This window comes from Dasypus novemcinctus, chromosome X (assembly GCF_030445035.2).
Source record: "Dasypus novemcinctus isolate mDasNov1 chromosome X, mDasNov1.1.hap2, whole genome shotgun sequence".
In the NCBI taxonomy this organism is placed as follows: Eukaryota; Metazoa; Chordata; class Mammalia; order Cingulata; family Dasypodidae; genus Dasypus; species Dasypus novemcinctus.
In genome coordinates, this window is record NC_080704.1 from 55,550,106 (window position 1) to 55,575,130 (window position 25,025).

The 25,025-nt window shown below is 42.7% G+C and overlaps 1 protein-coding gene, 1 long non-coding RNA gene and 1 pseudogene across 3 annotated transcripts; 1 reads left to right on the top strand and 2 right to left on the bottom strand.

The window, feature by feature from the left end:
• The window catches only part of LOC101424284 (glutamine synthetase-like), a 416,428-nt pseudogene extending 392,466 nt beyond the window's left edge, over positions 1 to 23,962 (bottom strand).
• UXT (ubiquitously expressed prefoldin like chaperone) lies at positions 1,039 to 5,979 on the bottom strand. 2 transcript variants are annotated; one of them, XM_004474272.3, is made up of 7 exons: positions 5,913 to 5,979; positions 5,631 to 5,737; positions 4,290 to 4,371; positions 4,089 to 4,156; positions 3,701 to 3,808; positions 1,337 to 1,400; positions 1,039 to 1,138 (listed from the first exon to the last, which is right to left on the bottom strand). In XM_004474272.3, the coding sequence occupies exons 2-7, from the start codon at positions 5,726 to 5,728 to the stop codon at positions 1,085 to 1,087; spliced, it is 474 nt and encodes a 157-aa protein (XP_004474329.2). In that variant the 5' UTR covers positions 5,729 to 5,737; positions 5,913 to 5,979; the 3' UTR covers positions 1,039 to 1,084. The 2 variants fall into 2 exon arrangements, with proteins under 2 accessions (XP_004474329.2, XP_004474328.2); XM_004474271.5 differs by lacking the exon at positions 5,913 to 5,979 and having other exon boundaries at positions 5,631 to 5,873.
• LOC131277230 (uncharacterized) lies at positions 5,972 to 9,490 on the top strand. The gene is made up of 3 exons (XR_009184420.1): positions 5,972 to 6,068; positions 7,656 to 7,739; positions 8,790 to 9,490. It is a non-coding gene; the product is annotated as an uncharacterized lncRNA (long non-coding RNA).
• Positions 23,963 to 25,025: the final 1,063 nt, after the last annotated feature.

The window sequence follows — 25,025 nt, forward strand, 5'->3', positions numbered from 1 at the left end:
AGTCCGGCCCCGGCGATTCGCCGTGTTGATTGGCTCAAGGACTAAGACACTGGGCAGTTGACAGAGTCTGGGGGCGCCTGCTCACCCTGATTGGCCTAAATGGGATTGATGGACAAGACAGACAGCCTGGGAGGACCGGGGGGAGGGGAGGCTGTCTTTGGCTGATTGGCCGAGGAGGGTCTCCGAGACAGCTGCCAAAACACCCAGGGGGCGGTGTCGCACTCCACGCTGCTCAGCGGAAGCAGGACTTGTATAGAAGTGGGAGTAGCAGCGCACTGGGCGGGGAGGCGGGCTATAGGGCCTTGCGTTGGCGGGCGGCGGAACTCTATATGAGGAATGGCTAGAAAATACTAATTTAGACTGGAGCGGAGGTAGGGGGGCGGTACAGCTGCAAGACTCGAGAAGGAGCGCGGAGCGGAGGAAACTAAATGCCTACGAAGAAGGCAGGGTTGGGCTGTGGCCAGTTATCAAGGGGCGGAACCTGGCTCTGCGATGATTGGCGGAAGCTGGACTTAACCTAGCGGGTGTGGGGGCGGAGCCCAACTCTGCGCCTATTGACGGAAGCTTGAACCTTTTAGCAGGGATGAGGCCAAGGTTGGGTCGACTCGGGCGGGCGTAGGTGTAATTGAAGTACCTGAGGAGTGATTAAGTCGTAGGGCAGGGGTAAACCTTAGGGCCAGGAGAGAAAGGCTGACTACCTTGGGAACAGATCTCCGCCCTGAACCGGCCCATTCTCTATGGAAATTCAAAGGGTGGACAAGGAAAGGAAGATAGGGTGAGGTGGGGGGTCCAGGTTGCCAAGGCGACAGAGAGGGCAGAGCATAAAGGCAAGTGGCAAATGCTGCCAGGCAACAGGGCGGAGAATAAAGGCAAGTGGCAAATGCTGCCAGGCAACAAGCTGTAGGCGGGGCTTCTGGGGCACTTCAGAGGTTCCATACTGAGATTGGGAGCTCTGAGCCTCTTAGTAACAGTGTGCTCTAGAAACAGGGCACCCTGACAACCAGCAGGGGTTAAAGGGAAAAAGAAGGGCCATGGGACTCAAAGGCATTCAGGCTCTTTAATGTCGAGGAAGGGGGACAGGAAGTCAGTGACGAGGGTTCTCTGGGAGATTCTGCAGGCCTTGTAGCTCTCTAAGCCCCTGAAAAAGAGGACAGAGAGTTTGAACAGAGACTGGGTCCAGGCCCCACCCAGGCTGGCTCTGACCTCCCCTCCCTTGGAGTCAGCCAAGCTCCAGCAGGCCTCCAGCTTAGCAGGAAAGATGGTCCTTCCCTTCCTCAGGTCACCACCCTAAATACAGCTGGAGATAGAGTCTGGGAGTAGAGTGAGCTGCTCTCACCTCCAGCAACATGTGCATATGGGCCTTGATATTCATGGAGTCCTTCGTGAGGCTGTCGCTGAGCCTGGATGAGGGAAACAAGAAAGGGGGAAGTGGGCCCCAATGATGATTATGAGGATGACCCTTCAAGAAGGATGTACAGGATGACATCCACAAGTCACCAGGCCTGGGCACCATCTGGACTTCACTGATTCAAAAGACATTTACTGAGTGCCTACTGTATGCCAGGCCATTCTTAGACACTGGGGAGCCAGCAGTAAACACAAAAATCCTGGCCCAGGGGCACTCACATTCGTTACCAGAGACAGATAAATGATGGAATAAAATATATAGTATGTCAGATGGTTGTAAGTTCAGGGAACAAATTAAACCATAAGGCAGGTTAAGGAGTGCAGGAGTAGGGGCTTCAATTTTAAATAGGGTGCCCAGAGATGGCTTTGCTGATAAGCATCTGAGCAAAGACTTAAAAGGAATTGAAGAAGTTAATCATGTGGCTATCCGGAGGATGGTGTTCTGGAAAGAAGGCACAGTAAAAGGTGCTGAGGTGAGAGTGTGCCTGGCATTTCTGAGTCACAGCAAAGAGGCCAGCATGGCTGGAGAAGAATGAGCAAAGGGGGACAGCAGTAAGAGGTGAGCGCAGAGAGGTGAAGAGGGGAGACAGGTCATGTAAAGCCTACAAGACCATATTAAAGACTGGCTTTTAATGTAAGATGGGAGCCATAGGAAAGTTTTGAGCAGAGGATCTTAAGAAAATCCATCTGGTTGCTGTGAGGAGATTTAATTGGGGATAAGGGGAGCAAGTGTGGAAGCAGGAAGTCCAGTGATGAGGCTGTTGCAGTAGTCCAGGTGGGAGATGATGGAGGCTCAGACTGTGGTGGCAGCAGTTGAGGTGATGAGAAGTGATTGGATTTAGGATATATTTTGAAGGTAAAGCCAAAAGGATGTGCAAAAGGTTTGGATGTCAGATGTGACAGAGAAGACTCAAGGATGATGACAAGGCCCAAGTAGTTGATAAGCTAGTATTGACAAAGACTGAGAAGGGGAAGACTGGATATACAAGTTTGGTAGGGGGAAGGAAGACCTGGAATTTTCTCCTGGACACTTTCTTAGGGAGGCCTTCACTAGCTATATTTCATACCCCTCATCTACACTCCCAGTCCCCCTTCACTGCTTTATTTTTCTCCTAAGCATTACCACCACCTGACATACTTATAGTTTACTTAACTAGCTTGTTTACTGTCTGTTTTGCCCACTAGAATACAGGCTCTGTGAGGAAAGGTATTTTTACATGTTTTGTTCAGCAGTACCTCTAGGACCTAGAACACTCAAATATTTAATGAATAAATGAATTGGTATTATGATCATTGTATGTTGTTTTTTACGATTTTTAAAACATTTAAGTGGACTGGATACTAGATGAGATTTTCACTAAACATTTAGTAGTGTGCAAGTGAATTAAGCCACCATTAATATTTAACTGGGGACACTGTACCATTTCCAACCTGTTTTGAAAGAGTGAAAAATGTCTGATGCTTAGCCTTGCATATAAGTGCTATGTGTTTGCTATCATTTTTTATCACTATTACCTGACCATTCTTCAAAAACAAATGCCTTCACCCCCATCCATTTCTCCCTCCATTAATTCACATTTAAACTTCTGAGGGGGTGGGAGAAGGTTGTATATGCCCTAATTTGTTTTCTACAGCCATCAAAACAGTTCTCACCCTTAGAAAATGAAATATATTAATAGAGACTTAAGAGACCTATCAACCAAATGCAATATATGGACCTTGGTATATAATCTTTATTTGGATCCTGATTTGAACAAAGCAACTTTAAAAATAATTTTTTTAAAGCTTTTTAAAATTTGAAGACTTTCAAACCTACAGAAACAATGAAATAGTATGATGTACTATGAATTATGATGTAAACCCTTCACCTGGATTCATAGCTCATGAATATTCTGCCACATGCTTTCTCTTTCTCTGCACTTACTCATGTTTTTTTACTGGACCATCTGAAAGTTGCAGGCGTCATGACACTTTACCATTAAACACTGATGTTTAATGGTTTCCTAAGTATAAGGCTATTGTCCTATTGTCCTACATGAGCACAATGCCTTTATCCCACCCAAGAGATGCCCAATAAATGTTTGTGTGAATGAACAATACAAATACCATTTACTGAATGCTTATTACGTGCTGTGCCTGGTGCTAAGCTTTGCATGCCAACTTTCTTTGGTCTCAGCCCTGAGGAGGAGGGGAGCTGGGTTCCTAAGTATCAACCATGGCAGCCATGGAAAGAGGAAGAAGGGTGTTGATAATGGTGGTGTTTTTAGACACAACCCTCATGGATAAGACTTACTCAGTGAGGAGGCAGCTCTTACGATCAATGAACTTGAGAGCTTCTGCCAATGTCAGCTCCAGGAAAAAACCATAGCCAAGGGCCACGTAGATTCGTGAAGTGTCTGGGCTGAGGAAAGAGTGGTTAGAGGAGGTAAGGAAAGTTCTTTTTACCATTTAGCATACCATACAGTTTAGCATGTTTTCTATTCCTCTCTATACCTGGCCTTCCCCAAATTGAGGCTCTGGGAAGGCAGAGATTTTGTCCCATTTTATTCACTGTCACACCTCCAAGAACCTAGCACACTGCCTGGTTCATAGCAGATGCTCAAAAAATATTTTGTTGAGTGAAGGTGGGGGAGACACTGAAGCCTGTGTACCCAGGGGTGGGCAGATGGGTAGGCACTCACACCACTGTGTCAACGAAGAAGTTACAGCCCAAATCCACCTGCATATATAACTCCGAGTGGTTAGCTTCCTGTGGGGCCAAGGAGAAAGAGGCAGTGGTCAGTTATCAGAGTTTACATCAGGTGATAGGTTTTGGTCTGGTGCCTCTCCTCCCATCTCCTGCCCTTGCCGACAAAAAAGGTATCCAATCCTAGTGTCTTTACCTGTAGTCGTTCAATGACGTTTCTCAGTTGAAGGTAATTAGCCAGCTGCTCATATACCTTGTCACGATGATCCAGCACCTTTCTGGTGGGGTGAGAGTCCAATGGTGACCAACAGGTGATCCTGTCCCTCTTGGGATACCTCATATATCATGACCCTCTGAGACCCTCATGTGACCATACCGTGAAGAGGCATTTTGGTGCAGAAGTTAAGATTTTGGCCTCTGGAGTCAGACTACCTGGGTTTGAATCCAGGATATTTCCTTTACTAGCTGTGTGACCTTGACAAGTAAATAACCTCTCTGGGACTCAGTTTCCCCATCTATAAAATAGGAATAATGACAGTGTTACTGCAAAGTCATTAGGAAGATTAAATGAGTGCTTCATATAAAGTGCTTAGAACAGTGACTACCAAACAGTAAGCTCTATATACATGATAGCTATTACTATTATTATTATACTCCACCCCAAATACCTTTCTCCAATTAGAATTCCCATCCTCACCCTTGAAAATTCCTTCAACTCTTTTAGAATGCTCATAGACCTAGTTCTGAGCACTCTACTTCCCACATGGATTAATTAATTACGATAATAATTCTTCATAGTCGTTGAACCTCTAGTATGTTTACAGTATTCATGCTAATTTTTTTTTTAAGATTTATTTACTCTCTGCCCTCGCTGTCTGCTCTTTGTGTCTGCTCATTTTCTCTTTAGGAGACACTGGGAAACAAACCTGGGACTGCCCATGTGGGAGAGAGGTGCTCAATTGCTTGAGCCACCTCAGCAGCCTGCTTTGTGTCTTTCATTGTGTTTCCTCTTTGTGTCTCCTTGTTTGCATCATCTTGTTGCGTCAGCTTGCTGTCTTGCTCATTTTCTCAAGGAGGCTCTGGGAACCAAACCAGGACCTCCCATGTGGTAGGTGGGAGCTCAGCTACTTGAGGCACATTGCTTCCCACTAAATTCTTTACAATGCTTGAACTCATTGAAAACCCAAGGCCACTGCATGAGGTTCATCAACTTCCCCATTTCACAGCTGGGGAAACTGAGGCACAGAGAGAAAAGGTACAAGGTATTCACACGGATAGCATGTGGCTGAGCTGGGATTTTTTGAACTTGGCTCTGTAAACCAAGCTTTCAACCATTAGGCAACATCGTAGGCCACGCAGGCGCAGACCTGCCCTCCTCGCTGAACCCCATGGCACCCCGGATGTAGCTTCTCCTTCCTTATCCAAAGGGGCGCGGGGGCGGGCTCCAAACACTGGCTCACCAATCAGCAGGTTCGGCCTTGACTCTGAACACCCCGCGTACCACGTGAACCTTTCCAAACGCTGCGCTGTCACTCACCGCAGGTCCTGTTGTAGCACGTCGCTGATGAATGCCTCATAGCGTAGCACTTTCTCCCCCGTGGCGTCCAACGCCCGCCGTTTAGGGGGCGTCGCCATGATGGGCTCCTGGCGAGTGAGGGGGAAGACCATGTTGCTCACTCCAGTTTGGCCTCATGAATAGTACATCTCCACCCTCCCAACGTTGAGAATAGGCTCTTTCGACCCATGCTGGGGTTTCTGCCTTCCGCCCCTACCAGCTCTGGGACACTGCCACTAAGGGCCACCCAAACGCGGTCCTTACCTTAGAGCCGCCGGGAATAAGATCCGCCAGTTGCTCTGAACCGCGGCTTCCGGGTGGCGCGGGTAAATGACGTAACGGGAAGCGAGCTGGCCAACCAAATAGCCAGGTGGGGAGGGGGCGGGCCTGAGCGGAAGAAAACCCACCACAGGGGAGAAGGTAAGGGTGGGGCTTTACTGGGTTAGACGCGCCAGTGCCCACAGCGAGTAGGGTTTGTTATGGTAATAAACAGGCTAATGGAGAATAGGTGAAAGTTAAGTGCGGAACTTGTGGGGAGCAGGCATGGCTGGTGGGAATGGGGTGTGATGGGATTTGACGGGTTCTGGGAGAGGAGAACTCACAGGCGGAGGTAGAGAAGGGGAGTGAAGCGTTTAGTATTAATAGGACGGCTCCGCGGGCAGAGACCTTCAAGAATTTATGATGCTTCTGGTTTTCAGTGAAAGGAGCACATGCTATGTGGTCTATCGACCTGGATTTGAATTTTCACCTGGTAGATTTGGGTTTGACTCCTGGTAATGGCAATGAATGTGAACATTTAAAGTTTTTTAAACAGAGACAAATTTTCCGAAATTCTTCTTTGACGACTCCAGCTTTGCGGCCCACAATCCATATATGGGTTCAAGCTGAGGTTGATAATGTGCTATGTCTAATTGCCTCATGTAATAGAGAGGTTAAATGGAGGGTCGCTGAAGTTTTCCAGCCAAGATCGGCTGTCTTGTAGTCAGAAATAGTTCCTGTGTGTTTTATTTAAAGCTTTTTATTTACTTTTACTCGCTCAAAGGACTGAATGAATTTTATTTCCCATGAAAGATTTTCATCTAGCCCAGCAATTCCACGCATGAACCTGAAGAAGAACCCAGATGCGGAGATCCCTAAAATGCTTTCCCATTTGTAGGGCTAGAGCTACCACCCCTATCACGGAAGGTTTTCCAGACAATTGATGTATTGTGTATGTAAAGGCAAGGTTTATTTTTCAAATGAGCAAAACTTCAGCAAATCGAGAGTCTTTCTCTGCCTATACAACAAGACAATTATTGTTGGAGATTTGGGCTGGAAGGGTAACGGGAATGAAAGAAAGAAGAGGAAAAAAGAAAGAATGAAGGGTATTGGGAATGAAAGAAAGAATGAACGAAAGAACGAACGAGAGAGTTAGGATCAGGGGGTCTGCGAGTAGAGACTCATCACAGAGACTCATCACACAACTTTATTGTTCATAAGGGGCTCTCTATATATTCCAGTCCACTGAGTACAAGCAGCAACATGCACTTAACCATCAGCATTACTCATAGTCTAAGGAATTCAAAAAATCTTATCTCAAGGTACAAAGTCTTAAGTGTTCTATTTACTACAAAAATGTTATCTGCTCATCTTTTCTTTCAGCCTTTCACAACTTCCTGCTGTTTGCCGGGAACTCTTAATTACCACATTCCTTAGGTTGCAAGCGTAGCCACGGAAACAGCACATCTCTCCTTGCAAGACCACTGTGTTCAGTTTCCAACAAATTATAAAGGAAATATTGTGAGATTTTAAAAAAATATGTATATTTTTGAAAATTTCATGGGAAATATAGTTATTGCATTTAGTATGTGGTTGAAATAGACACTAGATAGACCAATATTACCTTATAAATCTAGCACTTTCTCTTGAAAAGAATTTTCAAGTTATCTTTATCCAAAAGGTAGAACACTAACAGAGATTTTGTTTTTTCAAAAAGATTTATTTATTGTTGTTTTTATCCCTCCCCAGATGGCCCCTTTGTCTGTCTGCTCATTGTCTGCTTATCTTCTCCAGGAGGAACCAGGAATGGAGCCTGGACCTCTCATGTGGCAGGTGAGTGGCCAACTGCCTGAGCCATAGCCGGTCTCCACTGGCTGCATTCTCTGCTGGCTGCAGTGTCTGCTCCCTGCTTATCTCCTTTAGGGGGCACTGGAACCGAACCTGGGACCTCCCATGGGGAGACAGGCACCCAACCGCTTGAGCCACATCCACTCCCCTAACAGAGTTTTTTTTTTTTAAATTTTATTCATTTTGTAAAAATATTACATTCAAAAAAATATGAGGTCCCATTCAACCCCACCGCTCCCCGCCCCGCCCAACAACACTCATTCCCTTCATCATGACACATCCATTGCATTTGGTAAGTACATCTCTGGGCATCTCTGCACCTCATGGTCAATGGTCCACATCATGGCCCATACTCTCCCACATTCCATCCAGTGGGCCCTGGGAGGATTTACAATGTCCGGTGATTGCCCCTGAAGCACCATCCAGGGCAACTCCAAGTCCCAAAAACGCCTCCACATCTTATCTCTTCCTGCCCTTCCCCATCCCCATCAGTCACCATGGCCACTTTTCCCACTCCAATGCCACCTTTTCTCTGTGGACCTTGGATTGGTTGTGTCCGTTGCACCTCTATGTCAAGAGGAGGCTCAGATTCCACATGGATACTGGATGCGATCCTCCTGCTTTCAGTTGTAGGCACTCTAGGCTCCATGGTGTGGTGGTTGTCCTTCTTCAACTCCATCTTAGCTGAGTGGGGTGAATCCAATAAATTGGAGTGTAGGAGCTGAAGTCTGTTGAGGCTCAGGGCCTGGCTATCATATTGTCAGTCCAGAGATTCAAATCCCCTAAATATATCTTAAACCCCAACACCAACTGCAATTCCAGTAATGTAGCATGAAAGTCTTGTGAAAAGAGATCCCATCTGAGTCCAGTTTCATCACGCAGAAACACCAGCTCCAAAGAAGGGTCATTTGACATGGCAGTGAACCCCATCTGCCATGACCCTAACAGAGTTTTGATGGACTGTTGGTAGGTCTGTGCAAGTCTATTAACTTATATTTCACTCAAAAAAACTTAAAAAATGCTTCTACAACCCAGGTGTCCATCACCCGATGAATGGATAAACAAACTGTGGTGTGTTCACACGATGGAATATTATGCAGCTATAAGAAGAAATGAAGTCGTAAAACATATGACAGCATGGATGAACCTGGAAGACATTATGTTGAGTGAAGCAAGCCAGACACAGAAGGACAAATACTATATGATTGCACTACTGTGAACTAAGTATACTGTGTAACTTATTGTATGATTCTATTTATATAAAATATAATTATAAATCAATTTATAAAGATGAAATTAGATTAGTCATCATGTAGGGCTGGGGAAGGCATGCTAAGGGGTGTGGAGTTTTTCTTTTTGGAGTAATGAAATGGTTCTAAAATTTTTTGTGGTGATAAATGCCCAACATTGTGTATATACTAAAAGCCATTGATTATATACTTTGGATAGATCTATGGTATGTGAATATATCTCAATAAAACTGCTTAATAAATAAATAATTGTGCAAGAATAGCCAGAAATAGCAGCTATGTACAGTAGGGAAAACAGAGAGATTGAGAAGTGAGGAATTTTCTTGTTTGTTTATTATTATTATTGAAATAATGAAAATGCTCTAATAATGATTGAAATGATGACTGCACAACTATGTGATTATGTCAAATACCATTGATTGTACACTTTGGATGAATTGTGTGCTTTATTAATATGTATCAATAAAAATTATTTGTTTTAAAAAATGTTTCCAACTTTATTTTTATACTCAAACCTACAGAAAGATTGACAGTAAACACCCATATACCCCTCACTAGACTCACCAGTTGCTAATATTTGGTTACGTTTGCTTTCTCTCTTTCCAGACCACATGATAATTGTTTATATGGTTGCATAGCATTCCATCTGTTGGATGGCCTCATATTCTTGAGCCACTCTTCGGTTAGTGATGCTTTAATAAATACAGTGTTTCACTGTTATAATCCAGGATGGGGTAACAATCTTTGTTTTAAAATTTTTGTCCACAGCTATGATTATTTCCTTGTGATAAATTTCTAGAAGTAGAATTTATAAGTCTAAAGGAAGTCACTGCAGAGTAAATCAAGTATTTAAGTCCCAATTGTTACACATTTTCCCAAGAGCAAACCTCCTCATCAGCCCTGCATTAGGAGGCAACAAACTATGCCCATATTTCACTTACCCTTGATGTCTTCCTACGGCCTGCAAGTTATGAAGACTGTTTACATTTTAAAAAATGGTTGAAATAAGTAAAAAGAATAAGATTTTGTGATGTGAAAATTGCATGACTTCAAATTTCAGGTTCCAACAATAAAGTTTTACTGGAACACATATTGTTTACCTATTGTCTGTGGCTGCTTTTACATACAATGGCAGAGTTGAGTAGTTGCATATGACCTGAAAATCGTAAAATATTTACTATCTGGCCCTTTACAGAAAATGTTTGCTCACCCCTGCCCTACACAATTATGTCAGTCACCATTACACAGGATGGGGCTAAAACCACATGGACCTTCCTGGCTTCCACTGGTGACCTCTTACCTGGCTTTATAGGTGGGCACTTTCAGGCTGGTTCTTCTGGGAGATATGAGGCAAACTATTTCTCATATCTCCATTTGTATCTTCTTTCCTTTCAACCTCCTACTCCCCAAGCTCTGATGTACAGATCTTTGTCTTTTCTCAAGAAGAAGAAGAAATGATTGAGAGCCAGGTGAGTTATAGCTTAATTTCCTACTTTATTTTTCACAGGCTATTTAGAGCCTGAAAAGACTAAATCCCATAAAATGGAAAAGTAAAGATAGAACCACAGAAAATAAAAGCAAATAGAAGATTATTATTAAGGCAAAATTGGAACGTAGGGATGGAATTCATTTCTGTGCTTATCTCTGAATTTGTTTCTTTTTTTTTTTTAAGATTTATTTTTATTTATTTAATTCCCCTCCCCTCCCCCGGTTGTCTGTTCTCTGTGTCTTTTTGCTGCGTCTTGTTTCTTTGTCCGCTTCTGTTGTCATCAGAGGCACGGGAAGTGTGGGCGGCGCCATTCCTCGGCAGGCTGCTCCCTCCTTCGTGCTGGGCGGCTCTCCTTATGGGTGCACTCCTTGCGCGTGGGGCTCCCCTACGCGGGGGACACCCCTGTGTGGCATGACACTCCTTGCGCGCATCAGCACTACGCATGGGCCAGCTCCACACGGGTCAAGGAGGCCCGGGGCTTGAACCGCGGACCTCCCATGTGGTGGACGGACGCCCTAACCACTGGGCCAAAGTCCGTATCCCTGAATTTGTTTCTGATATTCCTACAGTCAAAGAAAAAAGGGAAATGGGGTGAGTTATATGATTTATATTTTCCATGAGGAAAAAGCATACCAGTTCCTCAGCAGAAGGAAATATTTTATGGCACTCAGCCGGGAAACAATAAATGTAGAATGCTTTCTCGCTTCCTACACTAAAATAAATTTCAGGTCAAAATGAAACCATGAGGGAAGTGGATTTGGCTCAACTGATAGAGCGTCCGCCTACCACATCAGAGGTCCAGGGTTCAAACCCAGGGCCTCCTGACCTGTGTGGTGAGCTGGCCCACATGCAGTGCTGATGTGCGCAAGGAGTGCCCTGCCACGTAGGGGTGTCCCCGGCATAGGGGAGCCCTACGTACAAGGAGTGCACCTTGTAAGGAGAGCCGCCCTGTGTGAAAAAAGTGCATTCTGCCCAGGAGTGGCACCACACACGGAGACAGCAAGATGACACAACAAAAAGAGACACAGATTCCTGGTGCCGCTGACAAGAATACAAGTGGACACAGAAGAACACACAGCAAATGGACACAGAGAGCAGACAACTGGGTGGGGTGGGGGAAGGGGAGAGAAATAAAAAAATAAATCTTTGTTTTAAAAAAGAAATCATGAACATACTAGAAGAAAAAAATGGGAAAATTATTTTTTATTTTTTATTCTCATGGTAAAAGTCTTTTCTAATCATGACATAAAGTTCTGAAGTTGTGAGAGAAGGTATTGATACATTCGTGTATGTAAAAATTAAGAATCATGCATGATTAATGAAAAAAATCTTAACAAAAAAGACAAACTGCAAAGAAAATCCATAGGCGATAATAATCAATGGCTAGTTTATGTAATATATAAAGATCTTCTATAAAACATTATAAGACCAACATTTTAAGAAGAAACAAGGCAAGTTGATATATGGGAGCTCCGTATTTTATGCATGATTTTCTGTAAACCTACAACTTCTCTGTGGGAAAATAGCTTGAATTTGAATGTGGGAACCTGGCTTGAAGTTGAAACGTTTCCATAACGCAGATAAAAAATATGGGTTTATCGTGCCTCTGTCAACAACAGAAGCGGACAAAGAAGACGCAGCAAATATACACAGAGAACAGACAACTGGAATGGGGGGTGGGGAGGAGGGGAGAGAAATGAATAAATAAATCTTTAAAAAAAAGTGTGGGTTTAGGAACAATGGCCTTGACTAGATGGAACGCTGTCTGGTCAGCACGAAAATTGTTTGTGTGAGGAGGCATTTGAACTTTATATGTCCTGTTCCCTAGTATAGTGGGTGTTGCAGCTTTAATAACACACAGCCTTGAAACTAAACATAGGTAACTACTGCTTTGTAATTTCTAATAAATACGATGTGGAAACTAGAGTCCAGGCTCTCAGTTCCAGAAGCTGTTGAATTCCCTGGTCCCATCTTTATTTTCTCTCTTGTGTCTTTCTTTCTGTCCTTTCGTTTCTTCAGTTCTGCATCACCTTCCCTTTGTGCAAACCTGTTGCTGAGCTGGTCTCTGCAACTGGTGCCCGAACAGGGACTCGAGGGGAAGAAGGATCGCTCCAGTGAAACTAAAGGTGTTGTCATGGCGCAGAGCCCCGAGTGGTTTAGAAGGCCTTCCAAGTCCTTGGTGAGTAAGGACACTCTCGGGTACTTTAGCAGGGTTATGATGGGAAACGGAGACAGTTCACCCGTCTGTCTGTCTCCTAAAACAGCTCCTCAAGGCAAGAGGACCCGAGGCCAGTGAGTCTAGTATTTTAGAAATCTTACAGATTATAGAAAAATATTGCTCATAGTTCCCAGCAAGAGGAAGTTTAGAATTAGGAGATTAGGAAAGAATAGGAAAAAGTTTTAAAAAATTACACGTACCAGGTGTTCCTCTCTCTGTGACTGTTTGGCCTGCTTGGACTATTAAGTCTGTTTTGATACTAAATCTAAAGTTTTGCCTTCAGCTCCTTCATTAATTGAATTTAGAAAGTCACTTTCCCCTCCGCTGACACCTCTTCCCTCTCCCATACCTGGAGCGGCTCAGCCAAGGTTGTCAGCTTTACAATAGGGCATCATGAAGGCTAGAATGGAGAGAAATCATTTGAATTGCTTGTGCAAGGAAAAATTAACTCACAGCTACAACATCCTGCACAGGCAGAAGTGCTAAATAAGGCCCTTATTAGTGAAAGCATGCTAGTAAGAAAACTCTCTGTTAAAGTGTTGACTAAGATAAGGAAGATATTCTGGCAGAAACTGGGCAAATCCCCTGCTGCCTATATGATAATGTGGCTGTGGGTTAGTGGGAGCTGATAGAATTAAGCCACTGGAAGAGGAGGAAAATATGGCAACATTGGTGTTCTGTTTTGTTTCCATGTTGATTCTGATTGGACCTAGTTAGCCAAATTAATAAAATTAATACAAAATTTTTATCAAGGTGTTAAAAGGAATTTTCAGTTTTGAATCAATAGCATATTCCTGAACTTCAAGTCTTAGTGTAGTCTTAAATGATAGTAATCTAAAAAATGTGTATTAACTCTCTGTCTAAACTGCTAAATAAAAGCTTAACTGCATTTATGCGGCTCAAGTTATCCTGATTGCTGATTACTCATAAAAGTGTTTCCAAGAACAAGCTTGCATGTTACAGACAACATGATTCCAGAACAAATCTTAAAAGCAGTAAACTCTAAGATGTGAAATGATGGAGAGTTTAAAAACAGCTATAACAAAAAAGTAAGAATTACGAGTCAAATTGTAAACTTTATGTTTCTGTTGGCATGGTGTAATTGTTTTTGTTTGTCTGTTTGTTTAATGTCAGTGTATATTTTGATATCTCCAGATGATAATATAAATTAATAAATAAAAATTTCTAAAACAGCTCTATTCAAATGGCCAAAAATTAAATAAGTGCTTATATTAATATATGTTTTAACTTATGTTAATTAAGTTAATACTTAAAACTTAAGTATTAAAACTTTTTATACTTAAAACTTAGGTATTAACATATTAACTTAATACATAAGTTTAAATATTAATAAGATCTCTACAATAATAAAAATTGTAAGTCTTGATTAACAAAATTACTACAAGTCTTCATAAAAAATAGTTCTTTCCTAAATTGAAATGGATAGTTTATTTTTCTTCACAGGATAAAATGAAGAATGTAAATCTTAACTGAAGATAAAAGAAATTAAAAAGTTTGTGAGAGTGCTGACTGAAATTTAATAAGTTTATTTTAAAAAGTGTGTTTTGTCCTAAAAGAAGATGGCTAGATTTCATAAAATCAAAATGGAAATATTCAGGACAAGACTTGAATGCATATGGCAAGTTGTAAAAGGTATTGTGGTACATACTTTAGGATACACAGTTTTTTACATTCTTAGTTATCCTATGTTTTACATTATGGTTTACATTATCAGTCTGTCATCTCCTATATGTTATGGTGTAATATTACATGTTTTATATCCATCCTTGTGTACTCTCACGAAACTCCTCTCTTACCCCCCATTTACCTTGGTTCCACACATTTAACGTCCATTTTCCCTTCCACCTTGGTGCCCACAGTGACAGCCAACCTCCGTTTCCCAAGGAGCCACTTTCAGAGATAGATGGAATAGTGTTCAGGGCCTAACTTGCTCAACTGCCCCAATGCCCTGGGAGCCACCCTTTCTCTTGAGGGATACAGTTTCCTCTATTTGATGGCATTAGTCCTCCCCAGGATGTGGGTCCACCCCCACTCTCACTACTTGGGTTTCTACCCCATGGTGTCACCCACTCTGGCAGAATGAGCATTTAGACATTCCCCAGGAGCCCATCCTGCATCAGACCACCATAATGTAAGCACAGATGTCACCTTGTTAGAAAGCTATTGTCTCAGACTCTGTATATCACGTTAAGTAAATATGATGTGAATAGGGTGTAAGAGTATCGCTGTGGAAGGGAAAAGGTTTTGTGGTGGATGTATGGGAGTGCTGTATATTATATATATGCATTGCTGTGGTCTAGGGCTCCTGTGAAGAGAAGCTCAATAATTAGGGGAAAAAAAAAAGAAAAGAAAAAGATAGGATGTAGAATTTTTTCCAAGTCAACACGTATTCTTTATCTAACCTTTAAACCCATCGCTATATGCCATTTCCTAGTAAGGGACCCTGACATTATATTGGGCTTCAAATTTCAGGGAGTTCTGGATCACAGAGTGGTTCAACAATGGCAATGGAGAGATACTGGTATAGGATACCATTGACAGGTGATATATGGCTGACAGGGAGCTGTACAGAACATATGTCCAGGGTGCATGGTAATGTTTGGATATACTCATAGTGGCAACAATTAAAAACCACAGCAGGGGGGGTACTGGGTTCCTGGCCAGTGGTGCTCTGTCGTGGTCCCTAGGGGAGCAGCGACAATCTCCTAGGTGCAGCGGCGGGGACCGGGAGGGAATGAGGGTTCAATTCTGACGCTAATGACTATGCTTGTGAGCTGATAAGCCTAAAATAAGAACAAGGCCTAGAGCAGCATTGTGCCTGGGAATTTCCTCCTGTCAGCCTTCATGTTACTCAAATGTGGCCAGTCTCGAAGCCAAACTCAGCATGTAAATGCAATGCCTTCCCCCCAGCGCGGGACATGACACCCGGGGATGAGCCTCCCTGGCAACGAGGGACCACTATCAACTACCAACTGATGATGCAACTGGAAAATGACCTTATACGGAAGGTTCAATGCGGATCAGCAGAATATCCATGTCTACATAAAATAACATGACTTTAAAATGCTGTTTGACCTAAAGTAAGGGGGAAATGGAAAGGAGAAATGAGTTTATATGGCTACGAGTTTCTAAAAAAGAGTCTGGAGGCTGGCAGAAGGTTTGCCCTCATGCACAACTGAGCAGAGTCAGAGAGACAGATAAAGCAGATACAACCCCCAGATATTGGTTCCTTTGAGGGCTAAAGAGACCCATGGGAGTTATGGTCATGGCCGATGGGGTTAACTACCAGGTCAGATGGCCCCTCTTTGGAAATGGTGTTTATGTGTGATGAATCTGGACTCAGATGGGATCTCCCTTCATAAGACTTTCATGCTAATGTGCTGGAGGTGCAGTTAATGTTGGGGTTTAAGATATATTTAGGGGATTTGAATCTCTGGACTGACAATGTGATAGCCAGATCCTGAGCCTCAACAGACTCCAGCACCTACAATCTGATTTATTGGACTTACCACACTCAGCTAAGATGGAGTTGAAGAAGGACAACCACCACACCATGGAGCCTAGAGTGATTACAACTGAAAATGGGAGGATTGCATCCAGCATCCAGGTGGAATCTGACCCTCCTCTTGACATAGAGGTGCAATGGACACAACCAATCCAATGTCCACATAGAAGAGGTGGCATTGGATTGGGAAAAGTGGACATAATGGACAAAGGGTATGGGGAAAGGCAGGAAGAGATGAGAGGTGGAGGCGTCTTCGGGACATGGAGCTGCCCTGGATGGTGCTTCAGAGGTAATCACCGGACATTGTAAATCCTCACAGGGCCCACTTGATGGAATAGAGGAGAGTATGGGCCATGATGTGAACCAATGTATATGAGGTGCAGAGGTGCCCAAAGATGTACTTACCAAATCCAATGGATGTGTCATGATGATGGGAACGAGTGTTGTTGGGGGGGGGGGAGAGGGGGGGGTGGGGGGGGTGGGGTTGAATGGGACCTCACATATATATTTTTAATGTAATATTATTACAAAGTCAATAAAAAATAAAAAAAATTAAAAAAAAATATGCATAAATGTAACCTCTGGAATGACCACCTGAAAAAAAAAAAAAAAGATTGGGGAGGGGGTTCTCTAAAAGGTATATTAATTATCTGTTCCTTTGAATATAACACTTAAAAAAATGATCTGTTCCTGTCTGTTTTGTATGTATTTCGTCCTCAGATACATGCTACAAATCCTTTGGGGATTAATACAACAAAAAAACTGCCTGAGCTGTATTCATTACTTTACAAATACAAAAAGGGGGAAATGTGGGAAAATAGCTTGAATTTGAACTTGGGAACCTGGCTTGAAGTTGAAACGTTTCCAAAACGCAGAAAAAAAGTGTGAGTTTAGGAACACCGGCCTCGACTAGATGGAACGCTGTCTGGCCAGCACGATAATTGTGTGAGGAGGCATTTGAACTATGTATGGCCTGTTCCCTAGTATCACGGGTGCTGCAGCTTTAATAACATGCAGACTTGAAACTAAACATAGGCAACTACTGCTTTGTAATTTCTAATAAATATGATGTGGAAACTAGGGTCGAGCTGTTGAATCCCCTGGTCCCATCTTTATTTTCTCTCTTGTGTCTTTCTTTCTGTTCTTTTGTTTCTTCAGTTCTGCAGAGCCTTCCCTTCATGCAAACCTGTTGCTGAGCTGGCCTCAGCACTTCTCTAATAAAAAAGAACTAGGCAAAGAATTCATAGATATGCAAATGATTTTTAAATACATGAGAAGGTCTGCATCCTTGATCATAATAGAGAAATGCAAAATAAAGCAACAGTGAAATGCAATTTTTTGTATATCAGTTTGGAAAAGACCAGACAGATTGTAATACACTATTGGTGTTGCAGGTTAAGTTTTCCAGGAAGCAGATACTGAGATGGAGTTTAAAATGCAGAAAGTTTATTGGGGAGTAACACTTGTAAAAGGCAAAGGGAGGAAGCAATATTGGGCGGAGGAGGGAGCTTTCAGACTATGATGCAAGACTGACAAAGTTCCAGCTTATCCACCAGGGGGCTCCAGAGCAAAGAAGGCCTGTTAGAGAAGTCCCACCTGGCCTTTGTACCCCAGTTTTGCTCAGTCATTGGCTGGGGACTGCCCTGAGAATTTCTTCTGCCTCTTCAAATCTGCTGTTATATGCCTCCAGTGTATTTTTTTTTTTAAGATTTATTTATTTCTCTCCCCTTCCCTCCCACCCTGGTTGTCTGTTCTCTGTGTCCATTTGCTGCGTCTTCTTTGTCCACTTCTGTTGTTGTCAGTGGCACGGGAATCTATGTTTCTTTTTGCTGCGTCATCTTGTTGTGTCAGCTCTCCGTGTGTGCGGCACCATTCCTGGGCAGGCTGCACTTTCTTTCGCGCTGGGCGGCTCTCCTTACGGGGCGCACTCCTTGCGCATGGGGCTCCCCTACACGGGGGACACCCCTGCATGGCAGGGCACTCCTTGGGCGCATCAGCACTGTGCATGGGCCAACTGCACACGGGTCCAGGAGGCCCGGGGTTTGAACCGCGGACCTCCCATGTGGTAGGCGGACGCCCTAACCATTGGGCCAAGTCCACGTCCCAAAATGGGAAAGTTTGAGTTGTATATATGTTACTACAATAACATTAAAAAGTAAAGGTGATATACTAAGAGAAAAAAAAAAAAAAGAATAACGCAATGACACTGAAGAGGATGGAAAAGAAAAGAATTAGCCTAAGTCTTCCAGTAATCAATAGAGGGCACTGAAAGGACACTGAAGAAAAAAGAGATTTATCTTCCTGGTTCTAGTGTTTTACTCTTCCCAGGCACTTCTAGCACCTGGGGCTTCTGCAGTGCAGCTCTAGGTGGCCAGCAGTGTCTAGCAGCACTCAGCAGCTGGCAGCGTGTGACTCATCTCCATGAGAAGCTTCCCCTGGCATACATCAGGTGGCTTTTCTGTGGATTCCAAGGCATGTTTCCTGCCCATTGATAGCTTCCCCTTGTATCCCAGAAGGAAGATTTCCAATCTGTACTGCCAGTACAGCAAATTTCTCTGTTATCCAATGGGTCATTGCCTTACCTTCTTCGATAAAGTTTGGATCTAAAAGGAGGTGGAGGGACAGGGGAGTGGCCTCTTTCTTAAGTGCTCTATCTCAGCATTAGGAATAATGGATACTCTCTATATATTTGCTATTCCTTTTTTCTTTAAAGTTCTTTTTACCCCTTAGTAGCTAATCCCCCATTGCACAATCCCCTGTTGTAGTTAATAATTACTTATATTAAACATTCTCTCTCCAAAATACTGTTTGCTTTCTGCCTCTTAACTGGACTCTATGGATACATTAAGAAACACTTGGAAAAGGGTATTTTTAAAATGTGTTCACTCACTTTAATAACAATATGTTTGCCAAGTTATCATGATGGATTGTAAAGTCAGATAAGAGAATTTCACAGTGTGCAGCAAAACATTCTGTAGTAGGTCTAGTTTGGGTATAATGTCTGACCAAATCAACTTGCACATAAATCACTAATTATTTCCAATACAGGTAATGTGTTGTTTAAATTTGTGAATCTTACAGAAAAATAAATATATTAATATATTTAAAGTCTTTATTTACTTTTTTTTTTTAAGGTACTGAGGGCCGGGGATAAACTTGGGACCTCGTATGTGGGAAGCTGGCACTCAATCACTGAGCCACATTGGCTTCTCTGAGTTGGTTTTGTCATTTGTTTTGCTTGTTGTTATTTTCTTCAGAGGCACTGGGAACTGAACAGGGACCTCTCACGTGGGAGGTGGGCACTCAACTGCTTGAGCCACATCCGCTCCCAATTTTGCTTTTGAATTAACACTTTCAATAATACTTCTATTTCAAGATGACATTTAAAAATTATTTAAATAACAACAAAATACATAATCCTGCAATTACAAAAAAGCTATACTGAAATCTATTCCCACTGCATCCCCTGGTAATTTATATTCTAGATTCTGAATCTATGAGTTTGCTCATTCTAATTGTTTCAAATCAGTGAGATAATACAATATTTTCCTTTTGTGCTTGGCATATTTCATTCAACATGATGTCCTCAAGGTTCGTCCATGTTGTCACAAGTATTAGGACTTCATTCCTTTTTATGACAATAATATTCCATTGTGTGTATACATCACATTTTATTTATCTATTCATCTGTTGATGAACATTAGGAGCTACTTCCACTTTTTGGCTATTGTGGATAATGCCACTATGAACGTCAGTGTGCAAATATCTGTTTGAGTCCCTGTGTCAATTCTTTTGGGTATATACCTAGTACTGGGATTGCTGGGGCATATGGTAATTCTATATTTAGCTTCCTGAAGAATTGCCAAACTGTCTTCCACAGTGACTGCACCACTTTACATTGCTACCAGCAATGAATGAGTGTTCCTATTTCTCTGCAACCACTTCAACACTTGTTATTTTCAATTTTTAAAATAGCAGCCATTCTAGTGGGTATGAAATGGTATCTTATTGTGGTTTTGAGTAGCATTTTCTTGATGGCTAATGGTGTCAAGCATCCTTCATGTGCTTTCTGGCCATTTGTGTATTTTCTTTGGAGAGACTTCTATTTAAGTCTTTTGCCCACTTTTAAATTGAATTGTTTCTCTTTTTGTTCTTAAACTGAAGGATTCCTTTATATTTTTTTTTTTAATTTTTTATTTTTTATTGACTTTGTAATAATATTACATTAAAAATATATATGTGAGGTCCCATTCAACCCCACCCCCCCCACCCCCCCCTCTCCCCCCCCCCCCAACAACACTCGTTCCCATCATCATGACACATCCATTGGATTTGGTAAGTACATCTTTGGGCACCTCTGCACCTCATATACATTGGTTCACATCATGGCCCATACTCTCCTCTATTCCATCATGTAGGCCCTGTGAGGATTTACAATGTCCGGTGATTACCTCTGAAGCACCATCCAGGGCAGCTCCATGTCCCGAAGACGCCTCCACCTCTCATCTCTTCCTGCCTTTCCCCATACCCTTTGTCCATTATGTCCACTTTTCCCAATCCAATGCCACCTCTTCTATGTGGACACTGGATTGGTTGTGTCCATTGCACCTTTATGTCAAGAGGAGGCTCAGATTCCACCTGGATGCTGGATGCAAAGGGATTCCTTTATATATACTGAATATTAATCCTTTCTCAGATGTGTGGTTTCTAATTTTTTTAAATCTTGTAAATGTTAGGTTGATTTATAAGAGCTGCTCTGGGCAGTTACACAGTTTGTTTACAATGAAGAATTAGCTAACTGTGAATATACTGTACATGGCAATTAGAAGTCACCATGGCAAGAGAAAACCACAGTCTACTTTCTGCAGCCAATACAAAAATAACTGGAGAACAGTTGAAAAAATGTAGGGATTAAGGTAGGGTATTTTTTAATTATATGAGAAAAAAAATAACTCTTCAGAAATCTTAAAGGAAAAGAATATCTTGTACTCACAGAAAAAAACCGAGAATACAAAATTACGATTGCCTGACTCCCAGCATTCTCCATCTCCTTAAAGGGCAGATGGGAAGACGGTTGAAGTCAACAAGCAATTCTGTAAAACAGAAAGACTTAGAAACTGTACAGATAAGATTAAAATCAAAACTTCTTTTGCTTAAAAGTATTTTTTATATATCAAAAGGCCTGCTTTAGTGACATGCTTACTCCCATCAGAAAATAACCCTAATACCCTCTTGTTGGGAGCATGCTTAAATTGACCAGCCAATTCATATTGCTAAACCCCTGTGTGTGTACAAGCATATGGGAGTCTTTTAAAGTACAATCACCGGGCTCAGGTGACTGCCACTGCTAGTAACCTACTTCCACTTGTTAACAGACAAATTTCCACTCCTTTCAGAAGGGTGGGCAGGTCACAGCCAAAGTTCTTAAGTGGTAGGGAAGGAATAACAGCCCTAAACAGCCAACTTTTCAAGCAATACTTCTTCCACCCCTACTCAAAAGAAGATCCTTATTTCTAACCTTTTTTTCTGCCTCCCAGTGATTGGAATGATTTTCTCCTTTCGAAAAACACACATATAGACATATCCAACACACACAAACATATATTTAATTTTTTTTGTTTTTACATTTAAATATAAAAATACTACTATGCTTTAGTGTTATAAATGGAGGACCAAGCAATAGGAAATTTTTCTTCTTCTTAAGGTAGGGATATCCATCAGTGAATCCTCTGAGCTTTGTCTTCAGGCTAGGGCATTTAGCCCCAAGCAAGGGAAGCATAACAGCCAAGAGACCAGGGGCATTTTCCTCCTGATGTCTCTAATCCTTCCTTCTCTATATTTCCCACTTCGTTATAATCTTTTCCAAAAATGGAACTTACCACCAAAAGGGTGTGTGTATATGTTCCAAGCTAACTACAGAGTAAGTCAGGCCTCCTTCACCTTTACCTACCTCACAAAAAAAAAGTCTCACTCTCCCTTCATAGACGCGGATGCTCTCTGTCCAGATATCTATGTCTACTAGACAAACACACCTGATTAAATGGAGATTGTGGCTATGTCTCCCCACAGCCCTCTCCCCACTAATGCACTATTTCTTCAGTCTTCAAAAACTTCATGGATAGGGAAAAAAGGGGGTGGAGTGAGTGTGCAGAGATGAAGAACTTGACCCCTCTACCCTGGCCCAAAAAAGCAAGAGTTATTACCTGGACATAAGGAATAAAAAAATCTTGATATCGTGCCCTTTGAGTTACAGCTGGTAGGACAATTGGGAGAGAGGAAAAATGGGCATGGGATGAAGAACTCAGAGGGGTTTGGTGGCTTAGTTTTTGTATCGGAAGGGTTCATCACTGGTCTTGTTGAGAAAACACACGCATATGAGGGCTTCTGTCACTGCAAAGGGGTCACAATTGACAGAAGGGTGGTGGTCTTCAAAGTAACCTTTCTTCTCCTGGCCAATAGTCCAGGGAATATGGATGCTGGTGACATAGTGGCCATGCCAGCAGAAAAATCGTTGATGTTGGAGGTTTTGTGGGATTCAGTTAGGCATCAGGCATTAGGCATTGTTCAGTACCCCTTGGGATTGTAGGCATGGATGGGGTACTGGTGTCCCTTACTTAGTTTCTTGATGGACTCCTCAATGTATCACATCATATCTCCAAAGTTCTCACATACATGATGCAAGATGAAATGGGCCACCCAAATATGATATTCTATGTCGAGTCCTTCACAGGGTCCTATATGTAATTCCCATTGGGCAGGCCTAGTAGTGAGCCTCCACAATATCTCTGCCATAGGTTCTGTCTGCTCCCACACCACAGTAAAAGGGGACTTGGGGCCCAGGGAAATCATTGAAAGGCCAGCCTAAGGAGTGTTCATCTGTTCCCATCAGGGTATATTCCTGCTCCATTCCAAACCTAGGGTGCTCACTGCTCACCATGTCTAATATCAGTTTACAGGTGTGCCTTAGTTGGTCATGGCAGGCTTTTGGTTGTATTTATTTATGTATTTATAAAGATTTTATTTATTTATCTATTTCTCTCCCCATCCCCCCCCCCCCCCCCCCCAGTTATCTGCTCTCTGTGTCCATTCACTGTGTGTTCTTCTGTGTCCGCTTCTATTCTTGTCAGCGGCCCAGGAATCTGTGTCTCTTTTTTTGTTGCATCATCTTTCTGCATCAGCTCTCCGTGTGTGCAGTGCCACTCCTGGGCAGGCTGGACTTTCTTTCGCGATGGGCGCCTCTCCTTATGGGGTGCACTCCTTGCACGTGGGGCTCCCCTACGCGGGAGTGGCAGGGCACTCCTTGTGTGCATCAGCTCCACATGGGTCAAGGAGGTCCTGGGTTGGAACCGCGGACCTCCCATGTGGTAGGCGAACGCTCTATCTGTTGAGCCAAGTCCGCTTCCCTTTCGGTTGTATTTAAAGACTTCACAGAACACTAGCTTGTTGGGGCCCTTGCAGAAGGAGTTCAGAAACATGGCAACAGGACTGTGATAAAAGTCACTGTTGGGGCCTTCAGAATGAAAAGTCCTAGAGCCATCAAAATTCCATTTCAGACAGCTCTTCTACACACTTGTGCTCACTGTCCAGGGTGTGGGTCTTGCAACACAGTCCTTCTCCAGTGCCATCGATCCATATATACATGACTTGGACTTTCTCAACCTGAGGCAGAGCCATGTAAACCTGCTTGATGCCTTTGTTCAAGTGGGAACTTGGTGAGGTGGCCATGGTGGAAGATGTTTTGGGTGGCAAGCAGGACAGAGGGCAGGTAGGCCATGAGAGTGAGGTGAGGAGAGGAGGCCAAGTGTGCAGGTAAGACAGTAAACTCTTCTTTCATTCTTGGCTCTCTGGTTTCCAAATATTTTCTCCCATTGGTTATGGTGTCTTTTTACTTTCATGATAAAGTCCTTTGAGGAACAAAAGTTTTTTTTTTAATTTTGATGAGGTTCCATTAATCTATTTTTTCTTTTGTTGCTTGTGATTTGGGTATAACATCGTAGAAACCATTGCCAACATAAGGTTCTGAAGATGTGTTCCTTCTTCTAGGACTATGATAGTTCTAGCACTTATATTTAGGATTTTGATCCATTTTGAGTTGATTTTTGTATATAGTATGAGGTAGGGGTCCTCCTCTTCCTCCTCCTTCTTCTTTTTTTAATTTTTTTTTTTGCAAATGGACATCCAGTTTCCCAGAACCATTTCTTAAAGAGACTATTCTTTCCCAATTGAGTGGTCTTTGCCATGGTCAAATGTCAGTTGGCCATAAATGTGAGGGTTGATTTCTGAGTTTTCAATTCGATTCCATTGGTCTATATGTCTGTCCTTGTGCCAGTATTATGCTGTTTTTATTGCTGTGGCCTTGTAATAAGTTTTTTTAAAAATTTATTTTATTTATCTATCCCTCCCCCCATTATTTGTGATCATTGTCTTTTCTCTGTGTCCATTTGCTGTGTGCACTCTGTGTCTACTCATCTTCTCTTTGTGAGGCACCGGGAACGGAACCCAGGACCTTCCACATGGGAGAGAGGCGCTCAGTCAGTTGAGCCACCTCAGCTCCTGGTTTGTTGTGCCTCTCAATGTCTTTCCTCTTTGTGTCTCTTTGTTGTTTCATCTTGTTGTGCCAGCTTGCCATGCCTGCCAGTAGTGCTAGCTTGCTTTCTCCAGGAGGAACTGAACCCAGGACCTCCCATGTGGTAGGCAGGAACCTGAGCACTTGAGTCACATCTGCTTCCCTGTAATAAGTTTTAAGATTGGGAAGTGTGAGTCCTCCAACTTCATTTCTATTTTTCAA

Bases quoted from the DNA above. Each gene is read 5' to 3' on its own strand.
- UXT (XM_004474271.5), bottom strand. From the start codon at position 5,761: ATGGTCTTCCCCCTCACTCGCCAGGAGCCCATCATGGCGACGCCCCCT. The intron at 1,401-3,700 runs GTAAGTCTTATC...TCCCTCATCCAG, and splicing joins AAGAGCTGCCTCCTCACTGA to GCTCAGCGACAGCCTCACGA. The intron at 1,139-1,336 runs GTGAGAGCAGCT...CCTCTTTTTCAG, and splicing joins ATATGCACATGTTGCTGGAG to GGGCTTAGAGAGCTACAAGG.